Raw genomic sequence first — 17,288 nt, forward strand, 5'->3', positions numbered from 1 at the left:
CTCCGAAGTATACAGCTTACGATAGAAGTCCCGGAATACCCTATTCAATTCTGCCGGATCCTCCACTTTGCGCCCCCCCCGTCCCTCACTCTACCTATTTCCCTGGCCGCCTCCCTCCTCCTGACTTGCTGCGCTAACAGTCTGCTGGCCTTTTCCCCATACTCGTACACCACTCCCCTCGCCTTCCTAAGCTGTTCCACGGCCCTGCTCGTGGATAGTGCCCCCAGTTCCGCCTGTAGTCTCTGCCTCTCCCTGAGTAAAACCTCCCCCGGGGACTCCGCGTGCTCTTCATCTATCCGACCCATTTCCCTGACCAATCTATCCATCTTTGCCCGGTCTGCCTTGGCTCTGTGGGCCCCAATTGAAATCAGCTCCCCCTGCACTACTGCCTTTAGCGCCTCCCACACGGTCGCCGCTGAGACCTCCCCAGTGTCATTCACCTGCAGGTAATTTTTTATACATTTCCGAAGCCTCTTGCAGATCCCCTCCTCCGACAGCAGTCCCACATCTAGCCTCCATTGCGGGCGTTGATAGCTCGCTCCCCCAAACTGCAGGTCCACCCAATGCGGGGCATGGTCTGAAATGGTAATTGCTGAGTATTCCGTGTTCTTTACCTCCCCCATACAGTCCCTGCTTAGTACAAAGAAATCTATCCTGGAATATACTTTATGGACGTGCGAGTAAAACGAGTAGCCCCTTCCTATTGGCTGTCCCTCTCTCCAGGGGTCCACTGCCCCCATTTGCTCCATAAACCCTTTCAGCTCCCTTGCCATTGCTGAGAGTCTCCCACACGGATCGAGGATCGAGCACCAGGTGGGTGCTCAGGAGGGGTCTGGCCCGCAATCGGTGCCCACCGATCGGCGGGCCAGTGTCTCTAAAGGACGCACTCTTTTTCCTCTGCCGCCCCCCCAAGATCAATCCTCCAAGTCTTGCGGGGCGCCCGCGGGGAGGACGGCAACCGCGCATGCGCCGGCCGCGTCATTTATGCGGCGCCGCTTGCGAAATTGACGCGGCGCCGCTCCTAGCCCCCTGGGGGTGGGAGAATAGGGGGCTGGAAGCGGCCTCCGACGCCGGAGTGAAACACTCCGGTTTTCACTCCGGCGTCGGCATTTAGTCTCCCGTTGGGAGAATCGTGCCCATAGTTCCAGGCAGGGTTTGCTCCTTGAATATAGGGGCTGCACACAAACATTAAAGTGAACAAATGCAATTAAATGACAGCAGACTTAAAGTGCAACTGTATAAGAAGTGTGCACCAAAATTAACAATGGTAATTCACCACAGTGAGATCAGCACTTCATAATTTTATGTTCCCTGCCACTATGTCTCGACGCTCCCTCAGCGAAGGTGGAGGCATCATGCTCACCACTATGGCCTTTAATCTCTCATAGCTTTGGTGAGCACCTTCTGGAGCTTCAAGGGCTGGAGAGCCCCAGCTTATTTGGGACCCTGCTCTGCGGCAGGTGCATACTCTGTGGTCCCAGAGGCCGGAACTAATAGGGTCACAGACAAAGAGGATTTGGAATGGACAGGCACCCTCAAAAGTTCTGGGTGGAGGTCCCAGGGGTGTCTGCGTGAAGCTCTTCCTCCCTGAGGGTGCCCGAGGTTCTCTGATTGACTCTTTGAGAGAAAGCGGCACCTGGAGAGAGGTCAAGGTGTCTATTCCCCTCACGTGTAGCCATTGCTAAAGCAATGGAGTGCACGTATGCACTCATCTCTGGTAGAAACTGGGTATTCTGTTGGACCAAATATTCCATGGCGTCTGCTACCTTCTCCACGGAGCCATTAAACCACAACCATGTTGGCGCCATTGCATCAGAGAACAGGCGAATGGACTCCTCCACCATGTGTTCCACTCTGTTGAGGGCCTCAGATACCTCAGCCTGATGTTCCCCCACCTCTCGCTGCATCTCCAGCATCTTATCTCGAACTGCACCCAGAGGTTCGCCATCAGACACAGACTTAGCAGGAGCCTTTTCCCCAGCAGTCCTCGGAGTGCAGGTGAGCTTGGCTGTTTCTGCCTTCTCCTGTTGGTGACACATGTCCATGCAGTCACCACCAGAATGTGAGGCCTTGCCTCAACTAGGTCTAGTAATCTAATGTGTGTCTCTGGGCTTGTGGACAGTGCAAGTGACTGCAAGTGCAATGCCTTTGTGTCCCTTCTCATCCTCGCTCCTATGGGGCCAAAGCTGGTGTTGGACTCAATTTTGGGGTTAAGCCTCACACTCTTCTTGCTGGCACCTGTAATTGAAAGAGGAGGGAGAGTGACTGCATGGACTGCCTCCAACATGGCATTGAGGATGACCTTTAGGTTTCTATATAAAGAAGGTAAACATGGTTCCTAACTGGATGGAAGCCGGACGCTGACCTCACTGTCCACACAAGAGCAGTCCTAATCAATCCTGTCAGCTCAGCAACCTGCTCTTCAAATTGTGTGAAGTGCTGGAGTTCAGCCATGGCCCCTCCTGTCCTTCCTCTCTCATTCTTGTTGTGCGGTAACTTGTCCTGCGCAAGGAGAGAGATGGTTTGAAAGCAATTGGAATGCAGATAGTGTTTGCATGCTACCAGTCTTCACCAATAGACCACTGGTTACTGTGTGCCCTGTGAAAGATGCATTGCAGCCAGTCCATGAGTGTTCTTTGGCAGCACCCTCCAGAGCCATGAGCTCCTGGGCCGACAGAGGCATGGCATCAGCAGTAAACGCTGCTACCTTCTGTTTTGTTATACCATGCATATCACCACATCCCCCTTTTTTCATGTTACATATTTTCTGTACAGTGTTAAAGAAAATTGAACAAAAACAGGTAGAATATGTGATGCTCTGTACAAGTTATGATAACAGTGATCATTAAACAATAAGTCCAAATCATATGTATGAGTCCAAAATGCATTAATTATTATGGTCGAGTGTCTTTCTTGTTTGTTTGGTGAGGTGGTGATGTTGATTGTGGCATTGCTGTGTAAACGCCATCAGTGTCCCTGTGCGTAAGGAACCAAGAAGTGGTCACATCACTTTGTTGTCTGATTTGGAGACTTTTTTTCTTCTAATGCTTGTGGTAGCGATGTATGCAATCTGTGGCGTCCTGTCATGGTACGTCATTGTACTGAGGTGAGCAGTAATAGAGTCCCTCATTTGCAGAGTCATACCATGTTGTACCAGTCGTAGTTCCAGTGGCGTTGTGTTTGTTGTGCTTGTTGTCGACGCTGTTGCCTTTGGTACACTGCTAGGTGTTGTCTTTGTTGTTGTTGTTGTGTTGGTTGGTTTTGTTGTCGTGTTTGTGGTGCTCAAGGACCACACTCTGTGGATAATACGAGTCCTTCACTCAGTTACTTGGGTCAGCGTGCTTTGTGGCATCTGCTGTTTCCTTGAGCGTGCCGTCACTGAGTTCGCGGCGCTCCCCGTCTGGAGTCATGTCCGGCTTACTTGAATCAGCTTTGGCTTGTCGTTGCTCCCTGTCTGGAGTTTGGTCTGTTTCACCTGAGCCAGTTTTCACTGAGATTGCCTTGGTACCTGAGCTGCTGTGGAACCGGAATTTTGAACATCATCTTGCCTGGCTGCTGTTGCTGGTTGTCACTGTTCGCTGAGTTGTAACTATATGGATTTAAACAGGTCACTCCTGGGTACCATGTTTTGTTATGCTCTTGATGTAGCATAAGCTGCTTCCTTGATGTGCACTCTGACAAAGGAAGGTTCAGACTTGGAGATAGCTTTAACACATTTATTAAACTGTTAACAATTCTTTTATTTGGATTCAACTCTCCTGTTAATCCTGCTATAGCTACTCAGACTGACGAACTAGTCTGCTACAATCCATGTGGTGGGCGTGATGTGTTTCAAATCAACCCTGTGTACTCACTGAGTGTCTCCACTAGAAAGAGGAAGATCATGTGTGCTGTGTCCTTTTATATGGGTTGGTGTAATGCCCCCCTGTGGTAGTGTCACCTCTGTGTGTATCGTGAATGCCCATTGGTTGTGTCCTATCTTATTGACCTATTGGTTGAATGTCTGTGTGTCATGTCTCTGGAGCTCCCTCTAGTGTCTAGCTAGTCTACATGTATTTACATTAACCCCTTGTGTATTTACAGTGATGCATATCACCACACCTGCTACCCCAGCCCTCGAACAGAATCCAAATTCTCTTTGTGGTAGGGTCAAAGTCTCATGTCACTGTGTGGAAACTTACTGAAGTACAGGAGTGCTACAATAAAAGCACATGACCACTGTGTTTGTCGTGGAGAAAACCATTGGAATATTGAGGATGTACTTCAGGTGCCAGGATAGGCCTGCAGATGTTAACATAGAACATAAAATATAGAACGGTACAGCACAGAACAGGCCCTTCGGCCCTCGGTGTTGTGCTGAGCATTGTCCTAAACCAAGATCAAGCTATCCCACTCCCTGTCATTCTGGTGTGCTCCATGTGCCTATCCAATAACCGCTTGAAAGTTCCTAACGTGTCTGATTCCACTATCACAGCAGGCAGTCCATTCCACACTCTAAGCACTCTCTGAGTAAAGAACCTACCTCGGACATCCCTCCTATATCTCCCACCCTGAACCTTATAGTTATGCCCCCTTGTAACAGCTACATCCACCCGAGGAAATAGTCTCTGAACGTCCACTCTATCTATCCCCCTCATCATCTTATAAACCTCTATTAAGTCACCTCTCATCCTCCTCCGCTCCAAAGAGAAAAGCCCTAGCTCCCTCAACCTTTCCTCATAAGACCTATCCTGCAAACCAGGCAGCATCCTGGTAAATCTCCTTTGCGCCCTTTCCAATGCTTCCACATCCTTCCGATAGTGAGGTGACCAGAACTGCACACAATACCCCAAATGTGGTCTACACCACAAATGATCTTCAGTACTCGTCTGCAGAAGTGTCCAGAATATTAGTGGTGAAATATACCCTGCACAACATAGTGCAGGGAAAGCATTTCAGGTGGAGGAGAACAAAGGGGCTCATTGCTTTTCTTTGGGTAAGAAGAACATGGAGCACGATGAGAAGCTGCTTACATTGCTGCCCTAAATGTCCTAATGTTGCAATTTTTCACTTCATGTAAGACATAACAAATGCAATCATATGGTCGGCTCCAATCATCAGGACCACTCTTTCCCTTTGCATGAAACAATCCTTCAACCATTCATTCACCCATTGCACATCTGTCCAATGGATCCTGACATAGATTGACATCCACCATGAAATAAATGATAATGTGAGCTGGAACTTGAATTGCAGTGGTGGGAAAATGTGGACTTGGTGCTAATTAATAAATTGTGTGCGGCATTTTTAAAAATGGAAACTTAACAAAAATGTTTTGTCAGAGCCCTACATGCCTATCCTTACAGCAAGTTTCTCTCTGCTCCCCACTTCTTACATATGATGCATCCTGTGTGGCTTCAACAAAGGTAGAGATGTGTTGCCCTGGTTGCTGAGATATTTTTAATCTATGCCCTCTGGGATTTGACTCTGTCAAGTCTGTCCCCTTTGTAATGGTGTTGGGACAGACTTGGCTACTGGGAGATGCTGCGTCCTGGCTGGGGTGGTGGGGGTTTGGTTATTGTGGTGGATATCAATTAGTTGCAGTGAACTCACAATCTTGATAATCAACATGCTCAGCCTTCTTAAAATTCAATCAATTATGAAATAGAATCAGAATTTGTGTGCCGGAGTAATACATCTCCAATTCACATTTGTGGCTGTCTCTTTAAACTTAGCCAAGATTGTTCTCTGCAAATTATGTTTTCAGGTACATAAACAAATCCCTTTTGAAAATTGGTCTTGAATCAATTTTGACCACCCATTCAGGAAACATATTCCAGATCATTTCAATTCACTGCATAAAATAAAATAATCCTCATCTCTGCCACCACCTCAGGTCTGTTGCTAAATATCTTAAATCTGCATCCTTTTGTTATCAATCCACCAACTAAAGAGTACAGTTTTATTTATTTTCCCGATGAAAATCCTTTATCATTTTAAATATTGCTACAAAATCTTTCCATAACTTTGGCTTTGGGCCAATTAGCTCAGATGGCTAGATGTTTAGCATGTGGCTCCGAATAATGTCAAGAGCGCGGATGTGACTTCCATTCTGGCTGAGGGCGACCTTGGCACCTGCCTCCTCATCCTGCTTGCCTTTGAGAATTTAAGGCAATGGCAAACCACCATTGACAAAAACTGGCAAGAAAACAAGTTCAGGATGGAGCATCAGCAGACAAAGGACCTGCTTTTGAGCAGAGCACACATGATGAATAATGAACCTTAGCTTAATGTCTCATGGAAACAACACTATCTACTCCTTCCAACCTCCCCGATCCTAAGTTAACCCTCTTTCTACCCGATGAAATGGCAGATGAGGAAAAACTGGCAGTACAGGAGCTGGAAGTTCAATCCTCATTCCATTTGCTTCGTCTCTCCACAGGGCTGTGACAGACAGATGATCTTCGACATGCTGAATCGACTCAAGTCAGTAGTATTCCTGCCTGGAGACTTTGTGTGTAAGAAAGTACGTTGTGAAATCCCTAAATGGGTCGGTTAATAGAAAGTTTACATGTCATGTTTCATGGCCTCTAGATGTCCCAAAGCATGTTACAGTTAATATAGTACTTTGAAACGTAATCACTGTTGGAATCAAGAAAACACAGCAGCCAATGTGTGCACAGCAATCTCCCACCTTGTACAGTTGCAGCAAGACTTCCCGACTCTTATACTCCAACCCCATTAAAATCAGGGCCGAACATTCCATTAGCTTTCCTGATTACCTGCTGCACCTGTGTGCTAGCTCTCTGTGTTACGTGGACAAGTACCCCCAAGTCCCTTTCTGTTGTATTATTTTGTTCTCCCTTCCAAAATGAACAACTTCACATTTTCCCACAACATACTCTATTTCCCAACATGTTGCCCACTTACTTAACCCATCAATATCCCTTTGCGAACTGTTCGTATCCCTCTCACAACTAGAGGTTCCGCCTATTTTAGTGTTATCTGTAAATTTGGCTACAGTACATTCACTTCCTTCCTCCAAGTTATTAATAGAAATTTGAAACAGTTGCGGCCCCAGCACTGACCCACTGGTTACAGATCGCCAACCGGAAAAATAACCCCATATCCCCACATGCTGTTTCCTGTCCATTTGCCAATTTCCTAACCAATATACTGCCTCCAACACCACAGGCTCTTATCTTAGAGTGCAATTTTCCCACTGCATCAGCTGGGAGGAATGGGCGAATCATGGGAGAACCTCAAATTGGGCTCCGTGCCAGGTACGAAACCTCACACATGTCACCCGCCTCGTGGCACCTGGCATGATCCAGATAATTATATTTAAATGAGCCATTAGGTTCATTTAAATATCTGGACGTCATATTCACCTAGCGCCCATGGGTCAACGGCCATTCCTGTGAGGCCCCAACTGGTGCCATTTAGCAAAGGGGTCCCATGGGCCATTAGAGCCTTGCGGATGGTCAGAGACAGGGACAGGTAATACCCTGGCACTTCAGCTGACACCTTGGTACTGAACACCTGGCACCCTGGCAGCACCAACTTGGCACTGCCAGGATACCCATTTGGCGGTGCCAGGCTGGCAGTGTCAAGGTGCCCGGGTGCCAGGTTGACGCTGCCAAGGATCGAAGACTGGGGGCTATGCCCATCAAGGAGGGGTAAGGTGGGTCTGAGGTGGCCAAAGAAAGATTGAGGGGGTGAAGGGGGTGCTCCTGAATGTGGGGTGCAGGGGGTACTGTAGAGATTGGGGTAGTCTTTCAAAATGGCGCCCTGACCTTGGAGGAGCGGTCATAGAATCGTTGAATTTACAGTGCCCATTCGGCCCATCGAGTCTGCACCAGCCCTTGGAAAGAGCACCACATACCTCTCCATTCACCTGAGGAAGGAGCTGTGCTCCGAAAGCTCGTGTTTGAAACAAACCTGTTGGACTTTAACCTGGTGTTGTAAGACTTCTTACTGTGCTCACCCCACTCCAACACCAGCATCTCCACATCATGGCTACCATCGACACCGCAAACTGCCGGCTCAAAGTTGAGAGGATCTCCAGGAAGATCGCGCATATAGACACTGACATTAAGTTTCTGCAAAGATGCAAAAAAGCAGACAAGATCCCGAAAGGGCTACAGATCACAAACCCACTCAAGTCGACCTACAACACAGACTACGCTGAAAGACTCTGCCACCACACATCTGTCACACTCCTTAAACACCTCGTACACCAGCTCTACAGCAGTCGACGCAACCTGGAAACCAAGATGGAGGCTATATTCTCAACTTGCGCTCAGGACACAGCAGACCAGCTGCGTAACACCGCCAAACAGATGAGACAACAATACTATGCCACCTATATGCACACCAAGAACAGGTGAACAGTTGAGAAACTCGGCATCACCACCAGCAGCAACCAAGCTTCCCCCGATACCACAGTAGAAAACAATACAGGGAAATCTATTGTCACCCTTCAACCAGACGAAATCAAAGTCCTCAGCAGAGGGCTCAATTTCTGCACCATCACCAAAATGGACCTCAACAGTCTCGCGGCAGACACGGAGGAATTCATCAGGCGAATGAGGCTCCGGGACTTCTTCCACAGACCCCAAGAGGCCGACAGCGAACCCAAGGAGACGACCAATGAACCGGAACAGCAGACCGCGAGATCTGCAGTGCAGCAAACGAAAAGGAAAGAGTCGAATTGGACCCCTCCGGAAGGCCGCTACCCTAGACTCGACATGTATGCTCAAGCCGTCAGGAATCGTGTCAATGCCAGATTCATCAGTCGCATTCACAAGGCAGCCCCGAACGTCACCCAAGCACAACGCAACGCCATCCACGCTCTCAAGACCAACCGCAACATCGTCATCAAACCAGCAGACAAAGGAGGGGCCACCGTCATACTGAACAGAACTGACTACTGCAAAGAAGTATACCGACAACACTACAGACAGTTACCCGCAGATCCAACCAAGGAACACAACCGCCAACTCAACAGACTGATCAAGACCTTGGATCCAGACCTTCAGAGCACCCTACGTGCTCTCATCCCACGTAATTCCCGCATTGGAGATCTCTACTGCCTCCCAAAAATATACAAGGCCAACACACCAGGCCGTCCTATCTTTTCAGGCAATGGGACCCTTTGTGAGAACCTCTCTGGCCACATCGAGGGCATCTTGAAACCCATCGTACAAGGTAGACCCAGCTTCTGTCGCGACATGACAGACTTCCTACAGAAACTCAGCACCCATAGACCAGTTGAACCAGGAACATTCCTCGTCACAATGGATGTCTTGGCACTCTACACCAGCATCCCCCATGACGACGGCATTGCTGCAACAGCCTCAGTCCTCAACTACTGACAACTGCCAATCTACAGACGCAATTCTGCAACTCATCCTCTTCATTCTAGATCACAACGTCTTCACCTTCGACAACAAATTCTTCATCCAGACGCACGGAACATCCATGGGGACCAAATTCGCACCTCAATATGCCAACATCTTCATGCACAAGTTTGAACAAGACTTCCTCACTGCACAGGACCTTCAACCGACGTTATACACCAGATACATCAATGACATTTTTTTCCTTTGGACCCACAGCGAAGAATCACTGAAACGACTACACAATGGCATCAATAAGTTCCATCCCACCATCAGACTCACCATGGACCATTCTCCAAATTCAGTTGCACTCTTCTCTCCTAATCTCCATCAAGGACGGTCACCTCAGGACTTTGCTTTACCGCAAGCCCACAGTAACCTCACAATGCTCCACTTCTCCAACTTTCACCTGAAACACATTAAAGAAGCCATCCCCTATGGACAAGCCCTCCGTATACACAGAATCTGCTCAGACGAGGAGGAGCGTAACAGACACCTACAGATGCTGAAAGATGCCCTCGTACGAATGGGATATGGCGCTTGACTCGTCGATCAACAGTTCCAACGCGTCGCAGCAAAAAACAAGAACCGACCTCCTCAGAAGACAAACACGGGATCCAACTGACAGAGTACCCTTCGTCGTCCAGTACTTTCCTGGGGCGGAGAGACTACGACATCTTCTTTGCAGCCTTCAATACATCATCAATGAAGATGAACATCTTGCCAAGGTCATCCCCACACCCCCCAATACTTGCCTTCAAACAACTGCGCAACCTCAAACAAACCATTGTTTGCAGCAAATTACCCAGCCTTCAGAACAGCGACCACGACACCACACAACCCTGCCAGGGAAATCTCTGCAAGACATGCCAGATCATCGACATGGATACCACCATTACACGTGGAAACATTACCCACCAGGTACGCGGCACATACTCGTGCGACTCGACCAATGTAGTCTACCTCATACGCTGCAGGAAAGGATGTCCCGAAGCGTGATACATTGGCGAGACCATGCAGACACTGCGACAACGAATGAACGGGCATCGTGCGACAATCACCAGGCAAGAATGTTCTGGTGATTGTCACCAGAACATTCCTGCCTTTAATGATTGAATGTAAAACTGGGGCTAAATGTTAAATGAGCACAATGTGGCTGAATAATACGTCCATCCCATATACAAATTAACTGCATCGTATTCTTGGACAATTATCTGGGGTTCTTGATCCATGATTTTAATCGGACCGCTGAATCAATCTCAATTGCTTATTTTTTTAGGGAGAGATTGGGAGAGAAATGTACATCATTAAAGCTGGAGAGGTCCAAGTTGTTGGTGGTCCTGATGAAAAGACTGTATTTGTGACTCTACGATCAGGCTCAGTGTTTGGTGAGATCAGGTGAGATTCTGATAATTATTTTTCTCAGGCTGCTCCAGTTCAGAATCAAAGCCCCACCATGGCGGCGCCGACTTCATTTCCTGCACTGACGAGCTCATGTGCAGGAAAAAAATGCTACCACAATTACTTGAACCCCTCACCCCCACTGTGGCCTCCGCAATAAGAACATAAGAACTAGGAGCAGGAGTAGGCCATCTGGCCCCTCGAGCCTGCTCCACCATTCAATGAGATCATGGCTGATTAGGGGGTCCACAAGCCCCCTCACCCTGCCTCAGACCGGCAGGGCTGGGTTGGCGGTGCAAGGCTAGCAGTGTCAAGGTGTCTGGGTGGCATCGGGGGTGCAAGGATACCACCCTGTCCAGAGTTCAAAAGCCTGGAAGACCCCCCCCCCCCCCCCCCAAATGCTGTTACGCCTGGTCCATGTTTGTGCGGACTAGTGCTAAACGGCACCACGGCAAGACCTCCAAGATACGAGCATTCAATCCTGCACCTTGGGATACTCCGGCGCAGATATATTCAAGCGAGGCTAACTACTCACTTGAATCCACAAATTTGAATCCCGCCCAGTAATCGCGAGATCCAAGTCACAACATTTCACAAAATCTCATTAGATCTCGCGAGGCGTCCCTAGCATCGTAAATATCACAAGAGGAACCATCCTCATCGTGTCACTGAGCCTGGGGCAACAAGGCTGTATGATCGTGGCTAAAGTTCCTTTGCAGTTAAGCTTGTTATACAAATCCCTGTAAAAACGCAGTTAAATTGAATTGTTAGTAGCGTTGAAGAGAACACATTTAACATGCTGTTTTTAAGGAAGGAGTCAGGCATCATTCTAATCCCAAGTAGTCACTCTTTGTGTCTTAGACAGCAAGAATTGGCTGGTTACTATACCCCAGGGTACTAAAGGAGGTAGCCATGGAAAAAGCGGATGCATTGGTTGTCATCTTCCAAAATTCTATATGTTCAAGAACAGTCCCACAGCAGATAGGTGGGTGGTCATTGTTCCCCCACTATTTAAAAAATGGAGGGAGTGAGAAATCGTAATAACACACTGGTTAGTATAATATCATTAATAGGGAAAATGTTAGACTCTATTATAAAGGATGTGATAACAGAACACGTTGAAAATATCAACAGGATTAGAAAAGTTAACATGGATTTATGAAATGGAAATCATGTTTGACAAACCTACTGCAGTTTTGTGAGGATAACTAGGAGAATAAATAAGGGAGAACTAGTGGATATGGTGTATTAGGATATTAAGACAACTTTTGGTGAAGCCCAACATAGAATTTCATAGAATTTACAGTGCAGAAGGTGTACAAAATTAAAGTGTATGGGATTGGGAGTGATCTATTGGCATGGATTGAGAATTGGTTAGCAGACAGAAAAAAAAGAGACGGAATAAATGTTTTTTTTTCACAGTGGAAGGTGGTGACAACAGGGATCAGTGCTTGGGCCCCAGTTATTCACAATACATGTCAACAGCTTGGATGAAGGAATCAAATGTAATATTTCTAAAGTTTGCTGACAACGCAAAACTAGGTGGAACTGTCAATGATGAGGAGGAAGCAAAAAGGCTTCAAGGAGATTTAGACAAGTTACTATTAAGCTATTTTGCTGGTAGGGACAGCTGGTTTTCAAACAGTCGTGCCAGATTGGCTTCAGCAATCACAGGATGTGATTACACTCGTTGAAGAGACCGGAGAGGTCACGCTCAATCTTGCTTTTTGACTTGAACAGTTTTTCATTGAAGAGCCTCGTCAGCTTCTCTTCGATAACCAGGTTTCTGTGACCTTGGTGCTGTTTTTGTCTCCATTCATAGTTGATATTCAGCTTCCTCCTCTTGGCAAATACAAGGCAGATGCAATATAATGTGGATAAATGTGAAGTTACCCACTTCAGTAGGAAAAACAGAATAGTGGAGTATTATTTAAATGGTGATAGATTGGGAAATGTTGATGTACAAAGAGACCTGGGTGTCCTTGCACACCAGTCATTGAAGGCAAGCAGGCAGGTGCAGCAAACAGTTAGGAAGTCAGATGGTATGTTGGCCTTAATTACAAGAGTATTTGAGTGCAGGATCAAAGATGTCTTACTGCAGCTTTATAGGGCCTTGGTGAGACCACACTTGGAGTACTATGGGCAATTTTGGTCCCCTTACCAAAGGAAAGATGTATTTGCAATCGAAAGAGTGCAGTAAAGGTTCATCAGACTGATTCCTGGGATGGCAGGATTGTTGTATGTAGAGAGATTGGGTCGACTAGGCCTGTATTCACTGGAGTCTGGAAGAATAAGAGGGGATCTAATTGAAATGTATACAATTCTGAAATTCTGCTGGATGGACTGGATGCAGGGATGATATTTCCTGTTGGCTGAGGGGTCTAGAACAAAGGGATCATGGTCTCGGGATATGGGTTAGGCCAGTTAGATGAGGAGAAATTTCTTCACTCAGAGGGTGGTGAACCTGTTAAATTCTCTATCACAGAGGCTATAGAGGCCAAGTCACTGAATGTATTGAAGAAAGAAATAGATTTTTAGACACTATGTGTCAAAGGGAATAGGGAGAAAGCAGGAATATGGCGTTGAGATAGAGGATCATCATGATTGCATTGAATGGCAGGGTAGGCTCAATGTACCAAATGGCCTACTCCTGCTACTATTTTCTATGTTTCTCTGCAGCTGTGGGGGATCTTTCTAACTGAGCCTAATCCCTACCTTTCATGCCATATAATCAGATATCATTAGGTTTCAGCCAGACACTAGTAGATTATCCAGAAACCAGTAGATTACAGTTAGGTCTCCTACAGAAAAAGCAGCCTGACCAGTTTCTCTTTCTCTAAACCAGGGAGCTAAGGCCAACTATAGTGCCCCTACTGTTGCCTCGGCACACATTGAGCATTGAACCTGCCCTGGTCGGTCAAACTCAGCCACTTGTAGATTAAACTTGTTGAGCTTTTCCAAGAAGTTATGTTCCAGTGGCTGCATTCACAGAATTTGTGCGTTGAGTTTGAATAATCATGGTATCAAAGTAGATACTTTTCTATGTTCTTCTCATTTCCTCTTAATTTAATCGTACTGATGGGTTTCCATGTGTGTCAAATATTTAGTGGCAGGAAGAGAAAGTGTCCATTGGGATTTCCCTATGTAACCTCCACAAAAAACTGTCCATCTCCCCAAAGATAATGGTGTAATTTGCTGAAAAAAAAATGTTCATCCCCTGATCTTATGGCAGTAGATCAGGAGAGCCTCCTGTGGAAATTCTATGCTCTGTTATTTACTTCAATGGGGAAAGTCTTTTCAAATAAGTTCTCCAATCTCACTTGTGCTCCTCTCCTCAATTTAACAGTTTGCTGTCGGTGGGAGGTGGGAATCGACGGACTGCAAACGTCGTTGCCCATGGATTTGCAAACCTCTTCATCCTCGACAAGAAAGACTTGAATGACGTTATAATCCACTACCCGGAGTCTCAGAAACTGCTACGAAAGAAAGCTAAGTAAGTATCGTGGGTTTGATAATTCCTCATTTTTTATTAGAGGAAAGAAAAGTAACCTTTTAGTCTGAGCTTTTTTTTTAAATTAAGGAATTATGTAGTTATCCAGGTACAAGATTTCAAATCCAAATGCTTTGGTACTAGCTGTTACATGTACATGTTAACAAAGCACCTTAAGGAAAATTTGGTCTGACTGCAATAGCCTAGACTTTCCTTTCTGGAAGCTTTGTCATGGTAAATGTGAAAAAGGAATTCCAATGGCCTGTCGCCAGCACATTTACAAGTGTCAGTATTATTAGAATATTCCTGTTGGGCTCCATCATGAAGGGACAGTGGAAGCTATTATCTACTGCACAATTTAGATAACAGTGGCAGATTAGGGACGGCATGATGGCGCAGTGGTTAGCACTGCTGTCTCCTGGCGCCAAGGACCCGAGTTTGATCCCGGTCCCAGGTCACTCTCCGTGTGGAGTTTGCACATTCTCCCGGTATCTGCATGGGTCTCATCCCCACAACTCAAAGATGTGCAGGCTAGGCGGATTGGCCACGACAAATTGCCCCTTAATTGGAAAAAAAAAAGCCATGATGTGGAGATGCCGGCGTTGGACTGGGGTGAGAAGTCTTACAACACCAGGTTAAAGTCCAACAGGTTTGTTTCAAACACTAGCTTTCGGTGCACTGCTCAGGCATTCACCTGAGGAAGGAGCAGTGCTCCGAAAGCTCGTGTTTGAAACAAACCTGTTATACTTTAACCTGGTGTGGTAAGACTACTTACGGAAAAAAAAAAGAATTGGGTATTGTAAATTTATATTTTAAAAAATAGTTGCAGGTTAAAGATCTCAGGATCTCTCTTACCACTCCACACTTCATCCCAACCTCCCCCCCCCCCCCTCCCCCCCTCCCAACCTCCCCCCCCCTCCCAACCTCTTGCTGATATTACTGTCAGCCAGTATTGCTATAGCAGTGACGATGCAAATTGTGACAGATGACAATAAACTGTCTTTACCGCATATTTTGGCTACACCTGCCCCTTTTTGACTTTCAATATCCTGTTTCCACCAAGCATTATTGTAAGATATACTGGGCGGTGCTATTGACGAATTTTGGTAAAGGCACTATTCCTACCACCAAATCATACATGACAGCCAGTGCTCTTATCTGTCACCAATGCATCATCACCGATGCATCTGATAATGTTGACAGGAGTGACAACTGCACAGTCCTTTTGGAGACAAAGTCCTAGCAGCTCAGAACCAGGCATCCAAGAGGCACGGTGAGCCATCAGCAGCAGAATTGTATTCACCCACAATCTGCAACCTCACGACTCGACATATCCTTCACTCAACCATTACCATCAATCTTGGTTCAATGAGGAAAGCAGGAGAGCATACCAGGAGCAACGTCAGGCATAGCTAAAAGTGAGGTGGCAATCTGGTGAAGGTACAACACACTACTTGCAGTCTAAAGAGTGGAAGCAGCATGCAATAGACAGAGCAAAATGATCCCGCAACCAATGGACCAGGGGCACGATTCAACTGACTTCATACCAAATATGCTGTTGGGCGCGTTTAGCAGATTGTTTCTCGGTGGCTGCAGTGCCGAGAATCCTCCCACTATCCAACCGCACTTTGCTCTCTTTTGTTCTCTAGGAGTTTGTCTCTGCCAAAGCTGCACTTAGAGTGATTTGTTCTGCAGTCCTGTCCCATTCAATCATGAATGGTGGTGGACAATTAGACAGCTAATCATCCTCAATGATGGGGGAGCACATCAAATCAGTGCAGAAAACAAGGCTGAAGCCATTTGTAATCATTTTCTTCCTGAAGTGTCGAGTGGATGATCCATCTTGGTCTCCTGAAGTGCCCAGCATTACAGATATCAATATTTATTTTTTTTATTTAGGGTACCCAATTCTTTTTTTTTCAAATTAAGAGGCAATTTAATCTGGGCAATTAACCAACCCTGCACATCTTTTTGGGTTGTCTCCCACGCAGACACGGGGAGAATGTGCAAACTCCAACGGACAGTAACCCGGTATCGAATTGGGGTCCTCGGCACCATGAGGAGGCAGTGTTAACCACTGCACCACCGTGCTGCCCCTACAGATATCAATATTAAGCCAATTCAATTCTCTCAGTGTGATATCAAGAAACAGCTGAAGGCACTGGAAAAACTATGAACCCTGACAATATTCCGGCAGTAGTGCTTGAGACTTGTGCTCCAGAACGAGCTACGTAGCTGACCAAGCTGTTCCAGTACAGCTTCAACACTGGCATCCACCCAATAATATATAAAATTGCCAAGATATGTCCTGCCCACAAAAAGCAGAATAAATCCAACCCAGCCAATTACCGCTCCATCAGTCTACTCTTGATCATCAGTAAAATGAAGGTGTCGTCAAAAGTGTTATCAAGCGGCACTTACTCAACAATAGCCCACTCACTGGCACTATGCCAGGTTCTGCCAGAGCCATGCAGGTCCTGACTTCATTACAGGCTGGGTCCAAACATAGACAAAAGAGCTGAATTCAATGGACACCATCCAGGACAAAACAGCCACTTGATTTGCACTGCATCCAAAAACATTCACTTCCTCGATCAATGATGCACAGTGGCAGCAGTGTGTACCATCTCAAGATGCACTGCAAGAACTCACCAAGATTCCTCAGACAGCACCTTCCAAACCCACAACCACTGCTATCGAGAGGTAACATCTAAGGGCAGCGGACGCATGGGAACACCATCAGCTGAAAGCTCCCTTCCAAACCCCACACCATCCCGGCTTATACATATTGCCATTTCTTCTCTGTCGTTTGGTCATAATCCTGGACCTCCCTCCCCAACTGCGCTGTAGGTGTACCTACAACTCATGAACTTCAGCATTTCAAGAAGGCAGCTCACCACTACCTTCTCAAGAACCGTAAGGAATGGGGAATAAGTTGGCTTAGTCAGCGATATCCACATCCCATGAAAAAATATATTTTACAAATTTCACACACTTCCTGACTCCCCAAAGGCTAT

General features: G+C 46.6%; 1 protein-coding gene across 14 annotated transcripts in view; it reads left to right on the plus strand.

Moving 5' to 3' along the window:
* LOC119971451 (cyclic nucleotide-gated cation channel beta-3-like) overlaps window positions 1-17,288 on the plus strand; it is a 284,057-nt gene that overhangs the window by 252,283 nt on the left and 14,486 nt on the right. For all 14 annotated transcript variants that reach the window (XM_038806991.1, XM_038806994.1, XM_038806996.1 and 11 more), the window contains 3 exons: window positions 6,422-6,505; window positions 10,660-10,778; window positions 14,128-14,274. In XM_038806991.1, the coding sequence (XP_038662919.1) occupies window positions 6,422-6,505; window positions 10,660-10,778; window positions 14,128-14,274 (350 nt within the window). The remainder of the gene's footprint in view (window positions 1-6,421; window positions 6,506-10,659; window positions 10,779-14,127; window positions 14,275-17,288) is intronic.

The sequence above is a fragment of the Scyliorhinus canicula genome, chromosome 9, assembly GCF_902713615.1.
Source record: "Scyliorhinus canicula chromosome 9, sScyCan1.1, whole genome shotgun sequence".
NCBI classification, from domain to species: Eukaryota; Metazoa; Chordata; class Chondrichthyes; order Carcharhiniformes; family Scyliorhinidae; genus Scyliorhinus; species Scyliorhinus canicula.